The 12,668-nt window shown below is 42.4% G+C and overlaps 1 protein-coding gene across 7 annotated transcripts in view; it reads left to right on the plus strand.

Annotated features, from left to right (window-relative positions):
* LOC149319471 (DNA polymerase alpha catalytic subunit-like) overlaps positions 1–12,668 on the plus strand; it is a 331,773-nt gene that overhangs the window by 31,229 nt on the left and 287,876 nt on the right. For all 7 annotated transcript variants that reach the window (XR_016280201.1, XR_016280203.1, XR_016280202.1 and 4 more), the window contains exons 14-18: positions 91–229; positions 998–1,152; positions 3,893–3,977; positions 5,803–5,864; positions 6,969–7,058. Coding sequence is in view for 4 of the 7 variants with exons in the window: in XM_089511788.1 (XP_089367914.1) it covers positions 91–229; positions 998–1,152; positions 3,893–3,977; positions 5,803–5,864; positions 6,969–7,058 (531 nt within the window). In the remaining 3 variants the exon portion in view is untranslated. The remainder of the gene's footprint in view (positions 1–90; positions 230–997; positions 1,153–3,892; positions 3,978–5,802; positions 5,865–6,968; positions 7,059–12,668) is intronic.

A 12,668-nucleotide genomic window follows, 5' to 3' on the forward strand; every position in this document is an offset into this window, starting at 1 on the left:
TTTCCTATTGTTAAATCTTGCATAGCAGGAACAATTAGAGGAAAAAACCCTGTTACAGTTAAACAGTAATCAATATGATTCACTTCTCAGGCTGAACATTCACAGCTTCCTCAAGACCTGAAAGGAGAGACTTTTTCCCATGTATTTGGAACAAACACTTCCAGTCTAGAGCTATTGTTAATGAACAGGAAGATTAAAGGACCAGGCTGGCTGGAAATAAAAAATCCACGTATGCATATTTCGTGTGGGATACATCATTTTCTGTAGTGTGATCGTATGTATAGCTGTTGTGAGTGGAGTGGTGGTATTTTGAAGTTTATTTTGCTTAAAATTCATCTACTGGAGAGAAAAATGGGATTATTCTAAAATCAAAATTGTTAGAATGTATACAATTTTGGACCAAAGTGAAAAATATATTATTACAGTTATCACAGATTTTCATAATATTTTAACCCATATTATTTGAAACTTAATGTATCAGGTTAGATTTACATGGAAGGTGCTAACTGCATGTTTTGCAAGTTGGTGCTTCTCAAATGCCATTGCTTATTCTGCTTAGCTTTTGTTTCTGTGATGGCTTAAAGTAAAAGTATGCCTCATATTCAAACTAAACTAGAACAAAATTTTGGTGAGTTACAGTGTTCCATACTCTTGAAAGAGTACTTTTCTATGCTCACATGATAGTATGCCTTATTGGGTTCAGTGGGGATTCCTTTTCTTGATCAAAGCCTGATCACATTTAGTAAGAAATTCATACTCAGACTTACTTCTGAATAAGCATGCTTAGGATTAGGTTTGCCATTTCAGTTAGTAATACCAAAATTAGATAAAATGTAGAATTAACAGTTTTCAAAACAATACAGATCCCTATAGGATTATGTTATTGTGTATCTAAACTCTATACATTGAAATGTGAACTTTATACAAAGTACAATTTGAGTTTAAATATTAGTATGCTTTTGTGCATATTCTAAAGATAGCTTCTGTGTTATCTCAGAACTCTTGACACAGCCTGTCAGTTGGTGTAAAGTAGAATTAGTGGCACTGAAGCCTGACTTTGTGAATGTGGTGAAAGATCTCCCCCCACCTCCTCTCGTGATCATGTCTCTTAGCATGAAGACAGTTCAAAATACGAAGACTCATCAGAATGAGGTGAGCCATGAACTTTGTTCTGAAAAACAATCTATATTTACTTGGAAAATTAATTACTATTTCTGTAGCTGTGTGTGCTCAGATCTGGAATTTTTTGATATGAAAACAAATTTTTACTGGTAATTCCTGGAGTGTATTTTTTGTTGTAGTTTGACAATCTGCTTTAAGCTTAACACTTATTGATCTTTTCTGAGCCAATCAATGTCCAACTGTCTTAATTAAAGTATCCTATATATTAACAGCTTGGGAAGGTTGTATACCAGAAATGTGGTGTGTGTGGTGTGTGAGAGATAGTGAAGGTATTTCATTTTAGTTTGTTTTTCTCATCCATTTGGGGTTTTATGTGTATAAAGAAAATCTAGAAGACAAATGAACAAAAAAAGAGAAATGGATATAGATGATATTAATAATAAATAATAAAATTTAGTTTTATCCCACCCCTCTGTGCAATGCAACCGGGGCAGCTTACAACATTAAAATATACATTCCATATCCTACAATCTCACCCCCGTTAAAATAGAATTAAACAGTTAACAATTTAAAACATCACTTAAAATAATAACAGACAAACAATAACTGCAGCAAAGTCAGGGGTAAACAGGTTAGACTTTTTTTTGGTGGCTGGTATTTATTCAGGAAAGGCCTGCCAGAAGAGATCCATCTTAACAGTTTTTTAAAAGGTGGTGATACGACGGATCTCATCTGGCAGGCCATTCCATAATCTGGGAGCAGTTGCTGAAAAGGTCTTCTGGGCGGTCACAGACAATCTAGTTTTTATAGGTTGCAGCAGCAAGTTCCTCCCAGAGGACCTGAGTGCGTGGGGTGGATTATACGGAAGGAGATGGTTCTGATGATAGGTTGGATCCAAACCATTTAGGGCTTTAAAGGTGATAACCAACACCTTGTACTGGACCCGGAAACTAATTGACAGCCAATGAAGTGATCTTAAGATTGGTGTTGTGTGGTCTTTTCTAGTTGTACCCGAGACCAACCTGGCTGCCATATTCTGTACTAGATGAAGTTTCCGACCAAGCACGAGGGTAGCCCCATGTAGAGCGCATTACAGAAACCAGGATGAGAGGTTACGAGTGCATGCACCAGAGTTTCAAGGTCCCTGACTTCCCTGACAGATGATGTCTGAGGAATAACAATCCTAAAAGCAACCCTGTATTTTATCACATATTAACAATCAGGTTCAGTGGATTGGTAATTCTCCATACTAGGGGAAAACGCTTCTCTTTGTTTTTGAAATTGTCAAAGTTTAATACGTATTATTATCAACAGCCTTGTTTATATGCTAGCTTTCCTCTGTTCTCACATTAAAGACATGTTAATTTTTAAGAAATTCAGAGTTTTCTCTCTGCTTTAAAAATGTGGGACGAGTGGAGAGCAAGTTGCAAGAGATGTACGTATTCTCATTCTCCTGTTAATTTCTTGAGAGGAATGACTTCCCTGGAATGTGAAAAGTAGTAGACTGACAACTGTTGGTGTAGGAATTTATCACCATAAAATATTAACATGCATTGTTCTTTGAACTTTTATCAGGCATATAAAAAGAGGTTTGTCCTACCAAGCTATTTTGTATTAAAACTTTATTTATTTATTTATTTATTTATTTATTTATTTATTTATTTATGGTATTTATACCCCACCCTTCAGCCCCAAAGGCTATCAGAGCGGCTTACAATTAATATTTTTAATTAGACGGTTCCCTGCCCTCAGGCTTACAATCTAAAAGACACGACACAAAAAGAGAAGGGAATGGTGGTGAGAAAGGGGATGAGGTCCAGTGATTATTCTCTACTTCTGAGGCCTGGACCAATGCAGATGGACTGGAGGGAGGGCTCTTCTTCTTCAGGCTAGCTCTGGTGGAGCTGGGCCTGCCTGTTCATTCCCTCACAGGCCGAAGGATGACAGTTATCATGGAGGGAGGGCTCTCTATCTTCAGGCTAGCCCTGGTGGAGCTGGGTCTATCTGTTCACTCCTTCACAGGCTGAAGGATGCCAGCTATGATGGAGGGAGGGCTCTCTTTCTTCAGGCTAGCCCTGGTGGAGCTGGGCCTGCCTGTTCACTCCCTCACAGGCTGAAGGATGCCAGCTATGGAGGGAGGGCTCTCTTTCTTCAGGCTAGCCCTGGTGGAGCTGGGCCTGCCTGTTCACTCCCTCACAGGCTGAAGGATGCCAGCTATCAAGGAGGGAGGGCTCTTCTTCTTCATGCTAGCCCTGGTGGAGCTGGGCCTGCCTGTTCACTCCCTCACAGGCCGAAGGATGACAGTTATCATGGAGGGAGGGCTCTCTATCTTCAGGCTAGCCCTGGTGGAGCTGGGTCTATCTGTTCACTCCTTCACAGGCTGAAGGATGCCAGCTATGATGGAGGGAGGGCTCTCTTTCTTCAGGCTAGCCCTGGTGGAGCTGGGCCTGCCTGTTCACTCCCTCACAGGCTGAAGGATGCCAGCTATCAAGGAGGGAGGGCTCTTCTTCTTCATGCTAGCCCTGATGGAGCTGGGCCTGCCTGTTCACTCCCTCACAGGCCGAAGGATGAGAGTTATAGAGGGAGAGCTCTCTATCTTCAGGTATGTAGTCAAGTGCTGAATATTTATAGTTAGATTTATTGATTAGGTTATCCACTGTGTGGATAGTTTATTGAATAGACAGTATCTTGCTTTAAAGGTTTAGTGACTGAGGAAGAACTTAAACTGGTTTAATTAAGGCTATTTGTTCTCTTTTTTATTTCTGTGTAGATTATGGCAATTACAGTTTTAGTACATCATAAATTTTGTCTGGACAAAGCACCACCTGTGCCTCCTTTTCAAACTCACTTCTGTGGTAAGTATAAGTAGAAATCCAGTGTTAATCTTCCCCCTTTTTTTCAAATTGATGGTTTGAATGGTTTAGGTGTAAGTGATAAGAATCATTCATATTGGCTTAGCCCAGTCATATTGCCACAATCGTACATGGTGAAAATGTTGAGAACATTTTTTTCCATTTCTGTAAGTGAAAGAAATCTAGGAAGGCAGCGAAAATTTACAACATGCTAGTCACTGAGGAGTAGAGAATAAAACCTACTTTTGTCTTTCATAATAGTTACTACACTAAATCCATTTCTCTGAGAAAAGGTTCTGTATATTTGAACAATTTGTGACTTTCTCCTAGGTTGGGAATAAGGTCTAGGATAAGGTGAAAATATGGCAAAAACTCCAGCAGCAGGATTCTTCTATAAGACTTCTAAACATCTCCTAAACTTTACAGTGCATTAACATGTACAATACAGATTAATAAACCTGACTAACTCACCTATATGGCCAGTAATTCACCATATGGCCAATATGGATGTCATAATTGGGGATAAACTGAAAACCTGCTTTAAATCCCACTTGGGGGGAAGGCTAATAATAAATAAATGTGAACAAATGTGTCTATAAGTACTTAGGCTTCATTACAGGTCATGTCGAGGCTTGAGGCAAAAAAAGGATATTATTGGATAGGTGGTTTATGGGAAGACTAGTGATAGCCTATGTGCCTGGAAGATATTCTTTATATCTGGAGCATCAAGTGAAATTTAGCAGAGTTTTGGGGACTTTTGACACTGCACATATATAGCAGTGTGATTACACTTTAATCCTGGGGTTTTTAGTTTGATGAGGCAGAAGAGCTCTCTAGCTGAGCATTGTAAATGACCTGTAGTCTGCAGGTCCTCAGATCCCATAGGTAGTTAAAGTGGAATGATAGCATTGTAATTGTGTAGTGTAAGGCCTGCGGATGTTGCAGTGAAGAAGAAATGAGGGCCATGATTTTTAAGTATCAGGATGTGGCCCTCCAGGTGTTAATGGACTTTTATGTCCCAGCAGCTCAAACCAGCATAGCTTGAGAAAAGTTGGGAACTGCATTCCAGCAACGTCTGGAGGGCCACATTTTGCCCACCATTGTTATATAGTGTGATGTCAGCAGTGGTTGAGTAGGATTACAAAAGGTTTTATATTTAAGGAGATTAAATATGCAGTTGGTAAGGTTTTAAATAGGAATATATAGATTTGAAGAGTGATGTTGCAGTGGGGGAGGAGGAGAACAGAAGAGACCCAGGGAAGGCTTAGTTCCTGTGCTCAGGCCTGACATTAGGAAGCTAGGAGTGGTTCTAAGGACTGCAGCCATCGAAATGGGAGATCACTGAAATTGTAGCTGAAGAGATGATAAGGAAATGTAAATTTTCATTGTACATGGGGAAGAATGGCATGATTTGATGAAGAATTGTGGCTGGCTGAGAAGGACCTAAACAAGTAAGATATGGAACCAATACATGGTAGCAGGGTTGGGGTAATGTTAAATTAAGATTTTCTTCAAATTATAAAGAGAACTACCAATAAACCTACATGCATTGTCTGTCAACTGTGGCTGAGTTGTATATATTACTGGTGCAGCTGAACATGTAATACTGGTAAGTTTGAGACCCACAGGTTTCTTATTTCTTGCTGAGGCTGGATATGCTAAATAACTTTAGTGTTGTCATCTTACAATAAATAGTTACTTCCCTATACTGTGGAGTCTCGCAACATATATTATCTTTCTTGTAAAATAATGATCATAGTCAAGCTACACAATGTTGGCTATTTTTTTCAACTGTTTGCATACTGTGTATTTTTAATTTCTTTTTCAGTTATTTCTAAACCAAATGATTGCATTTTTCCATATAACTTCAAAGAACTGGTTAAGAATAAGGTAACATGGTTTCTTATACTGCTTTGCATGTTATAGCCTTCATCTCTTTGCAAAGGATGGTCTCATGGTGACAGAGTAGATGCGTATTCCCATAGGTACTGAAGATGAAAACGTTGGGACAGATATTTTAACTTTATTTTTGTATGGATGCTTTATCTGCTAAATTATCTGTGATTCCATTACATAGCCCGCTATACTTAGCACTTTCACTTAGAAGCCAGAATGGTACCTGTTACGATTTGAAGTTTGAGTGACATGAAAGGGTTTTTTTTGCTTTGGTTTTTGTATTCTATTTTTTTACTAGATAAAGTCAGTCTTTAAAAGAACAGCAGCTTTGATAGGAATAATGAAGGGCTTTCTGTACATGATTATTATCCACTTATTATTTATTTAAAGTATTTCTAGCCTGCTCTTTTGTCAAAAAGGCTCCCATAATGTTAGTAGTAAGGTAGTCTTTGCCTTCAGAGTTAAGAAATGACACATAAGGAGAAAGGAAAGGGCGGAAGGACCGGGAAGGGGGGGAGGAGGAGGAGGAGGAAAGCAAGGTCCGATTGGCTCTTCCCGTTCTTATTATGACCACATGAAGTAGAAACAGTTTAGGTAGTTTAGTAAAATGGCTATTACACAAGCGACATTTGGGAAAACCAAGGCAGTTTATCTTTCATGAGCGTCAGTGGAACTGTCCTGTTTATTTTCTGTCCTTCTGCTCTTTTGCTCTTGTTCCCCTTTTCTTCTTTTCCTTTTCACTCTGTAACAACCAGAAAAATATGTCTTATACAATGTTGTTTCAGAAATTATGAGATCAGGTTTTCCAAATGTATGTATAATATTATCAGATGTAAAATTGATCAATGACTCTCTTATTTTTCATGTATATGAAAAGATGCTGGTGTGTCTGCATGGGAGATCTTTGTTTGTGTGATCTGTTATTTATGTTTAGTTACATCTATTGTGGTACAGGAGGGATTTCTGAACTTTGCAGTTGTATGTGTGTCTATCACTAATTTGAAAAAGTAGAAACATGACATAATTGCATTAGGAGTGGTCCAATATTATGAAAAATTATTTTTAACACCTGGGTTATTTTTGTCTTATCTTGTTTAGAATGCCAAAATAGAGATTGCCACAACAGAGAGGACACTGCTTGGTTTTTTCTTGGCAAAGGTTCATAAAATTGACCCAGATGTTATTGTGGTAAGTAACTGCCTGTGTCTGCTTATTGCTGTGAGATCTTTTCTGCTCTTATTGTTGGCTTGCTTGCTCTGATATGATGATGGAGTGTTGGGAAACATTCTAACGGTTTAGGGTAAATATGTTAGCAATGAAAGTTACATGATTTACAGTGGAATGAAAAATCAGTGGAGTAACTGGGATAGAATCCAAAAAGAAACACTACAACAGAATGCTGTTTCTGCAAGTGGAAAGTGATTTTCAGTTGTTAAGGCAAGGAATAGCAACAAACGGTATGGATGAATTGTAGCCAAGAGCTGAACAACAGATCTAGAAATGGTGTACAGAGAGGAGGATCGTTTTGGAATGTGTACTCTTTGCAGGCAAATGAAGAATGCAAGGGTGTTGGGATTAGGTAAATTGGGTTCAATGAGATTTATTTCTTGGCAAGTCTATTTAGGATTGCAATTTTGCAAGAGGTGTACTGAGAAGTACATCTCAAAGGAGTTCATTACTGCTTATACCCAAGTAAGTGTGCATTGGATTCTTGCCTTGTTTTCCCATGTTTTTGGAAATACCTTTCAAATTCTTCTCTATAGACTTTTGTGATAATTTTATGATATGGTATCATCTTTGACCTCCTAGCAGTTACAGATTTAGAATTGGAAAGAGAAATTTTCCAGAATTTCTTTTATTTTTCTTCTTCGTGGCCTGCGCAATAAAGCTCGGAATCTTCTGGAATCACTGGGCAAAACTTAGTTTGCAACTTTTTGGTGATAGCTCTGCCCATCCTTATAAAGCTCCTAGCGTTCCTGCTCTTTCCCCATTTCCTTTTGTCCGCTGCACTAGCAGCTTGAAGGAACTTCACTCTGGTTTCGCTTGTGCTTTCGGTATTGATAATGGCTTGTTTTGACCTTTTGGCTTGTTCTTGACCATTCTCTTGGAATTTCGCTTGGATACTGTTGTAGATCAGTCGACTTTGGACTGTCTCATCATTCTTACATCTTTTGATTTGGCTGCATCAACTTGGATTAAAATGGCCTCCTTTAAGCATTGTGGCAAGTGTGGTGTAAAGATCCCCACTTCTGAGTGCCATGACCTCTGTGTTTTGTGTCTTGGGGAAGGCCATAATACTAAGACTTGCCCCCTTTGCAAGTCTGTGACAACTCAGGCCCTTAGGAATCGGGACCTCAAACTTAAGGCTGCACCCTAGGACTAAGCCCTGAGACTGGCCTCTGCTTCTGCACTGGAAGACCCTTCTGCACCTTGTCCACTACCTCTGGTAAGGAGATGAAAAAATCAGAATCTGGAGGAAAATAGAGAGCGAAATCCCCTAAAGATAAAGCCGCTCAGTCTGATAGAGAACAGTGCAAAGAGCCTAAGAAAATTTCCAAACAGAAGCATGTGGAAGGCACATCATCCCAAAATAAGAGGATGACATGGAGACAGGCCCCATTCAGCTTCGCCCTCTGACAAATCGAGGCGTAAGGAGCCCTCAGTTACGACCTCAGCTCCATCTGCTGCCTTGGGCACCGATCCTGAGCTGTCAGGCCCAACTCTGAACATCCTGTCTACTGAGATGCATCAGACCCAACTTGAGACACTTCCCAGATCGTCCAGATCGATACTGACTGAATCGGAAAGAGAAATTTGGGGTACTAACCCCCTACTTTGATTCCGCACGTGTCTGCCTATGTAGGGCCGATAGTCCATGGGCTCTAACCCCTCCTCCCCAACGGGATTGAGCCAATCTTATGACTGAGGAGGATGAGGTCGCTTGGATGGATGTTGAACCTTCTGTACAGAAAGACCTCCTCCACCATTATCCCAATTTGGTCTTCTATTACAATACTGGCAGGTACCTCCTATGAGTGGATGCCAACGAGCTTCATTGGAACTTCCGAATGCAAAGGGTTTCATCTCCCACCTCGACTTGTGTCATGACAAAGGCTAAGGTTATCATGACTTTCACTCTGACCCTGCCCCCGGTGCTACAGACTCTTACCGACGACCCCGAAGGGCTCTCCTGCTTCTGGATGTTTATTTATTTATTTAGGTATTTATATCCCGCCCTTCAGCCCTAATGGCTCTCATGGTGGCTTACAATTATTATTTTTAATCAAACAGTTCCCTGCCCTCAGGCTTACAATCTAAAAGACACGAAACAAAAGGAGAAGGGAATGGTGGAGGGAAAGGGTTCTTCTCTCCCTCTGAGGCCTGGACCAAGGCAGATGGATTGGAGGGAGGGCTCTCTATGTTCTCAGAGAGAATCACGCTGTCCAACACCGGAGTGTCCTACAGATGATGTTAGGTCCTTTTTGGATTGCATCACTCGGATGGCTAATGCACTTGAACTAGAGGTCTCCCGCACCAATGATGGCGCAATGGATGCCATCGAATGTAGGATCCATGGCTCGGTACTGGCGCTACCTTCGATTGGATATCTTCCGTCATTGCAGAAGATTGCCAGGAGGTCTTGGTCTACCCTGGCTACTATCTCTTCTACTTTGACGAAAATAGAAAATTTATATTGCATTGCCCTGTTGGGTCTTAATTGGCTTTTTGAACACCCAAAGCTAAACTCTGCCATAGTGGAGGGATCACAGCTAGACTTCACACCTAGAACATCTTTGTCTCCGGTGGACAAAGAGAGCAAGAAAATAGATGGCCTTGCTAATAAGTTCTATGCATCAGCAGTGTTGGACCTCTAAGTTGCCAATTATGCAACTTATATAGGAGCATACATCCAGCATCTCATGAAGTTTATGGAGCCCTTGATTGATGAGATGATGGACAACAAGAAGGCGCTGGCCTTGACAATACATTCTAAGGCCCATTCCATTGGGCTCAACAAATTATATCGGTGCGGCATTTGATGGCTTGTTCGTCGAAGATTCTTATGGGCTCAGTGGCTTTCCGTAGACACACTTGGCTGTGTTGTTCAGGCCTGACACCCGTTTGGCCATCGAGGACATGTCATTCAATGATTCCAGTCTCTTTAATAAAGAGACAGATGAGAAGCTGAACTTCAGCTATCCGATAAAGGCGGCTGCCAGGAGGCATGGCATGTCCTCGTCTACTCTTCGGTTTCTTTGGCCTCGGTATGGTACCCAACACCCCTGGTACCCTCCTTACCAGCAAAGGTTTTACCAGCTGCAGGAGCGCCAGCACCACCCACAGGACTGACTCAGACAGCGTCAGCCTGCACAGTCCTCCTCCTCCTCATCTTCTGGTTGTCGCCATCCCACTCAGCCCCAGTTTAGACAGGGCTACAAGAAGGATGCCCAACAAGGCAAGTGGAGGTTCTGAGTCGGGGCAGTGCACTTTTGTCTGACTCCTTTGGGGAATAGGCTGAGGCCCTACCTTGACACCTGGGCCTTGATCCCTTCTGACTTGTGGGTCTTGGACATTGTCTGTTGGGGTTATGTCTTGAGTTTGAAGAGCTCTCTGCCACCGCAGCTGTCCTTCCCACCACCCCTTCAGACACCCTACTTGACGAAGTGAGCACCTTATTGCAGAAGGGCGCTATTGAGCCAGTAGACCCCACTTGAACCCATTACTGTTTTTCCCCCCAATACTTTACTGTTCCTAAGAGGGATTCTGGCTTTAGACCCATTTTGGACTTCCGGCATGGTAACCCTTGCTTCTATTCTACCACTCTTGCAGAAGGGACGTTGGTTTGTGACCCTCGATCTCAAAGATGCCTATTTCCATGTGGGGATCCAACGAGATCACAGGAGGTTCCTTGCCTTTGCCATCGGGACTGGGCTTTTCCAGTATAGGGTCCTCAATTTGGGCTCTCCACAGCATTGAGGGTCTTCATCAAATGCATAGCTCCAGTTGTGGCCTACCTCTACCAACACAGGATCACTGTCTTCTCGTATTTGGACAACTGGCTCTTAACCGCCTCTTCCCAAGAGAAACTCATCCAAGACTTACAGTTCGTTTTATCTCTCTTGGAGTCTCTCGGTCTCATGATCAACATAGAAAAGTCCAACCTGACCCCATCCAAACAAGTCAGGTTCATCGGGACGGTCCTCGATTTTGAGCTGTCCATGGCCTTTCTACCTCTGGACAAGTTTCAGGCTCTCTGCCGTGCAGTCTGCGACCACCTCTCCTACAGAAGAATTGAGGCACGGACTGTCCAGATAGCCCTGAGTCACATGGTCTCAACTACATATGTCACCTTGTGGGCGAGACTTCGTCTAAGACCATTTCGGTGCTGGTATCTCCGTCTTCGACCCTGTCTTCAACCCTCAATGGCTCACAATTCCAATACCTATACCCAGTCATTGCTCTGGTGGTTTGAACCCAGCAACGTCTGTATTGGCATGCCCTTCACACCTCAGATCATCTTTCCACAGATGCAACCCTTGAAGGGCGGGGTGCTCACACTTTAAACTTCACTGTGAAGGATAAGTGGTCCGTTTCGGAGGGACAGCTCCACATCAATGCCCTCGAAATGCTGTCAGTAGAGAAAGCTCTCTGAGCATTTCAAGCACTTTTTTCAAACAAGGTAGTGCTCCTCCTAATGGACAACACCACCGTCATGTACTACCTCAACAAACAAGGTGGAACAAAGTCCTGTACGCTGCTTGAGATCACGCTTCAAATTTGGGACTAGTGCATCCAGAACAGGGTCCTCCTTCAGTCTCCCTGGGGAGGACAAAGAACTGGCAGATTGGTTCAGTTCCCATGCCACAAATGGCACCTCCATCCCGACACAGCCGCCTATCTCTTTCACATTTGGAGCCACCCAATGATCAACCTGTTTGCTTCTCCTCAAAATGCTCATTGTACAATTTTTTGTTCTCGGACCTGAACACAGGATCCCCAAGGAGATGCCTTCCAATTAGAGTGGTCTGAAGGGATGGTTTCACCTTCCCTCCATTCCCACTCATCACAAAGGTCGTGGCAAATATGACTTTGGACTGGCCGTAGTGGCCGAGGCAACCGTGGTTTGCTCCCCTTCTGCACCTATCCTGAAGGGAATACCTCAGGCCCCAGTTCTGTCCTGGCCTCCTGTCCCTACACGAAGGTCGCATTCTACGCCTGGACATCGAGACGCTTTCCCTGGAGGCTTGGAGAATTTGTCCCTAGAGACTCTGCCTGACTCAGTATGGATGACCATCCTGGCACAGAGGTCCTGTCAGTTCAAGTGGAACAAGTTCTTGGATTTTCTCTCGGCAGGGATCTCTCTCCATCCCGTGCTTCGGTCCCAATAGTCTTAGAGTTCTTGATGACTCTTGCTGCCTTGGGACTGTGCCTCACTTCCATTAAATGTTATCTGTCTGCTATCTGCTCACACTACCAGTTCGAAGGCAGACCTTCCCTTTTCAAGGATCCCTTAGTGAAGATATTCCTTAGGGGGTTCAGCAACCTTCACCCTCCATCATCGGTACTGACAATGGTATGGAGCCTTGATCTCGTGCTTTCCTGTTTGTCAACCAAACCCTTCGAACTCATGGCCACTACAGACTTAAGAATGCTGACCTGGAAAACAGCTTTCCTTGTGGCTATCACCTCTGCTCGCCATGAGAACAAATTTTGTGCCTTGCAGATGGACCAGCCTTACCTGCGATTTCACAAGGACAAAGTGGTCCTCTGTACTGACATTACCTTCCTTCTGAAGGT

Source organism: Sceloporus occidentalis, unplaced genomic scaffold, assembly GCF_023333645.1.
Source record: "Sceloporus occidentalis isolate IW3139 unplaced genomic scaffold, rSceOcc1.0.p SCAF_2, whole genome shotgun sequence".
NCBI classification, from domain to species: domain Eukaryota; kingdom Metazoa; phylum Chordata; class Lepidosauria; order Squamata; family Phrynosomatidae; genus Sceloporus; species Sceloporus occidentalis.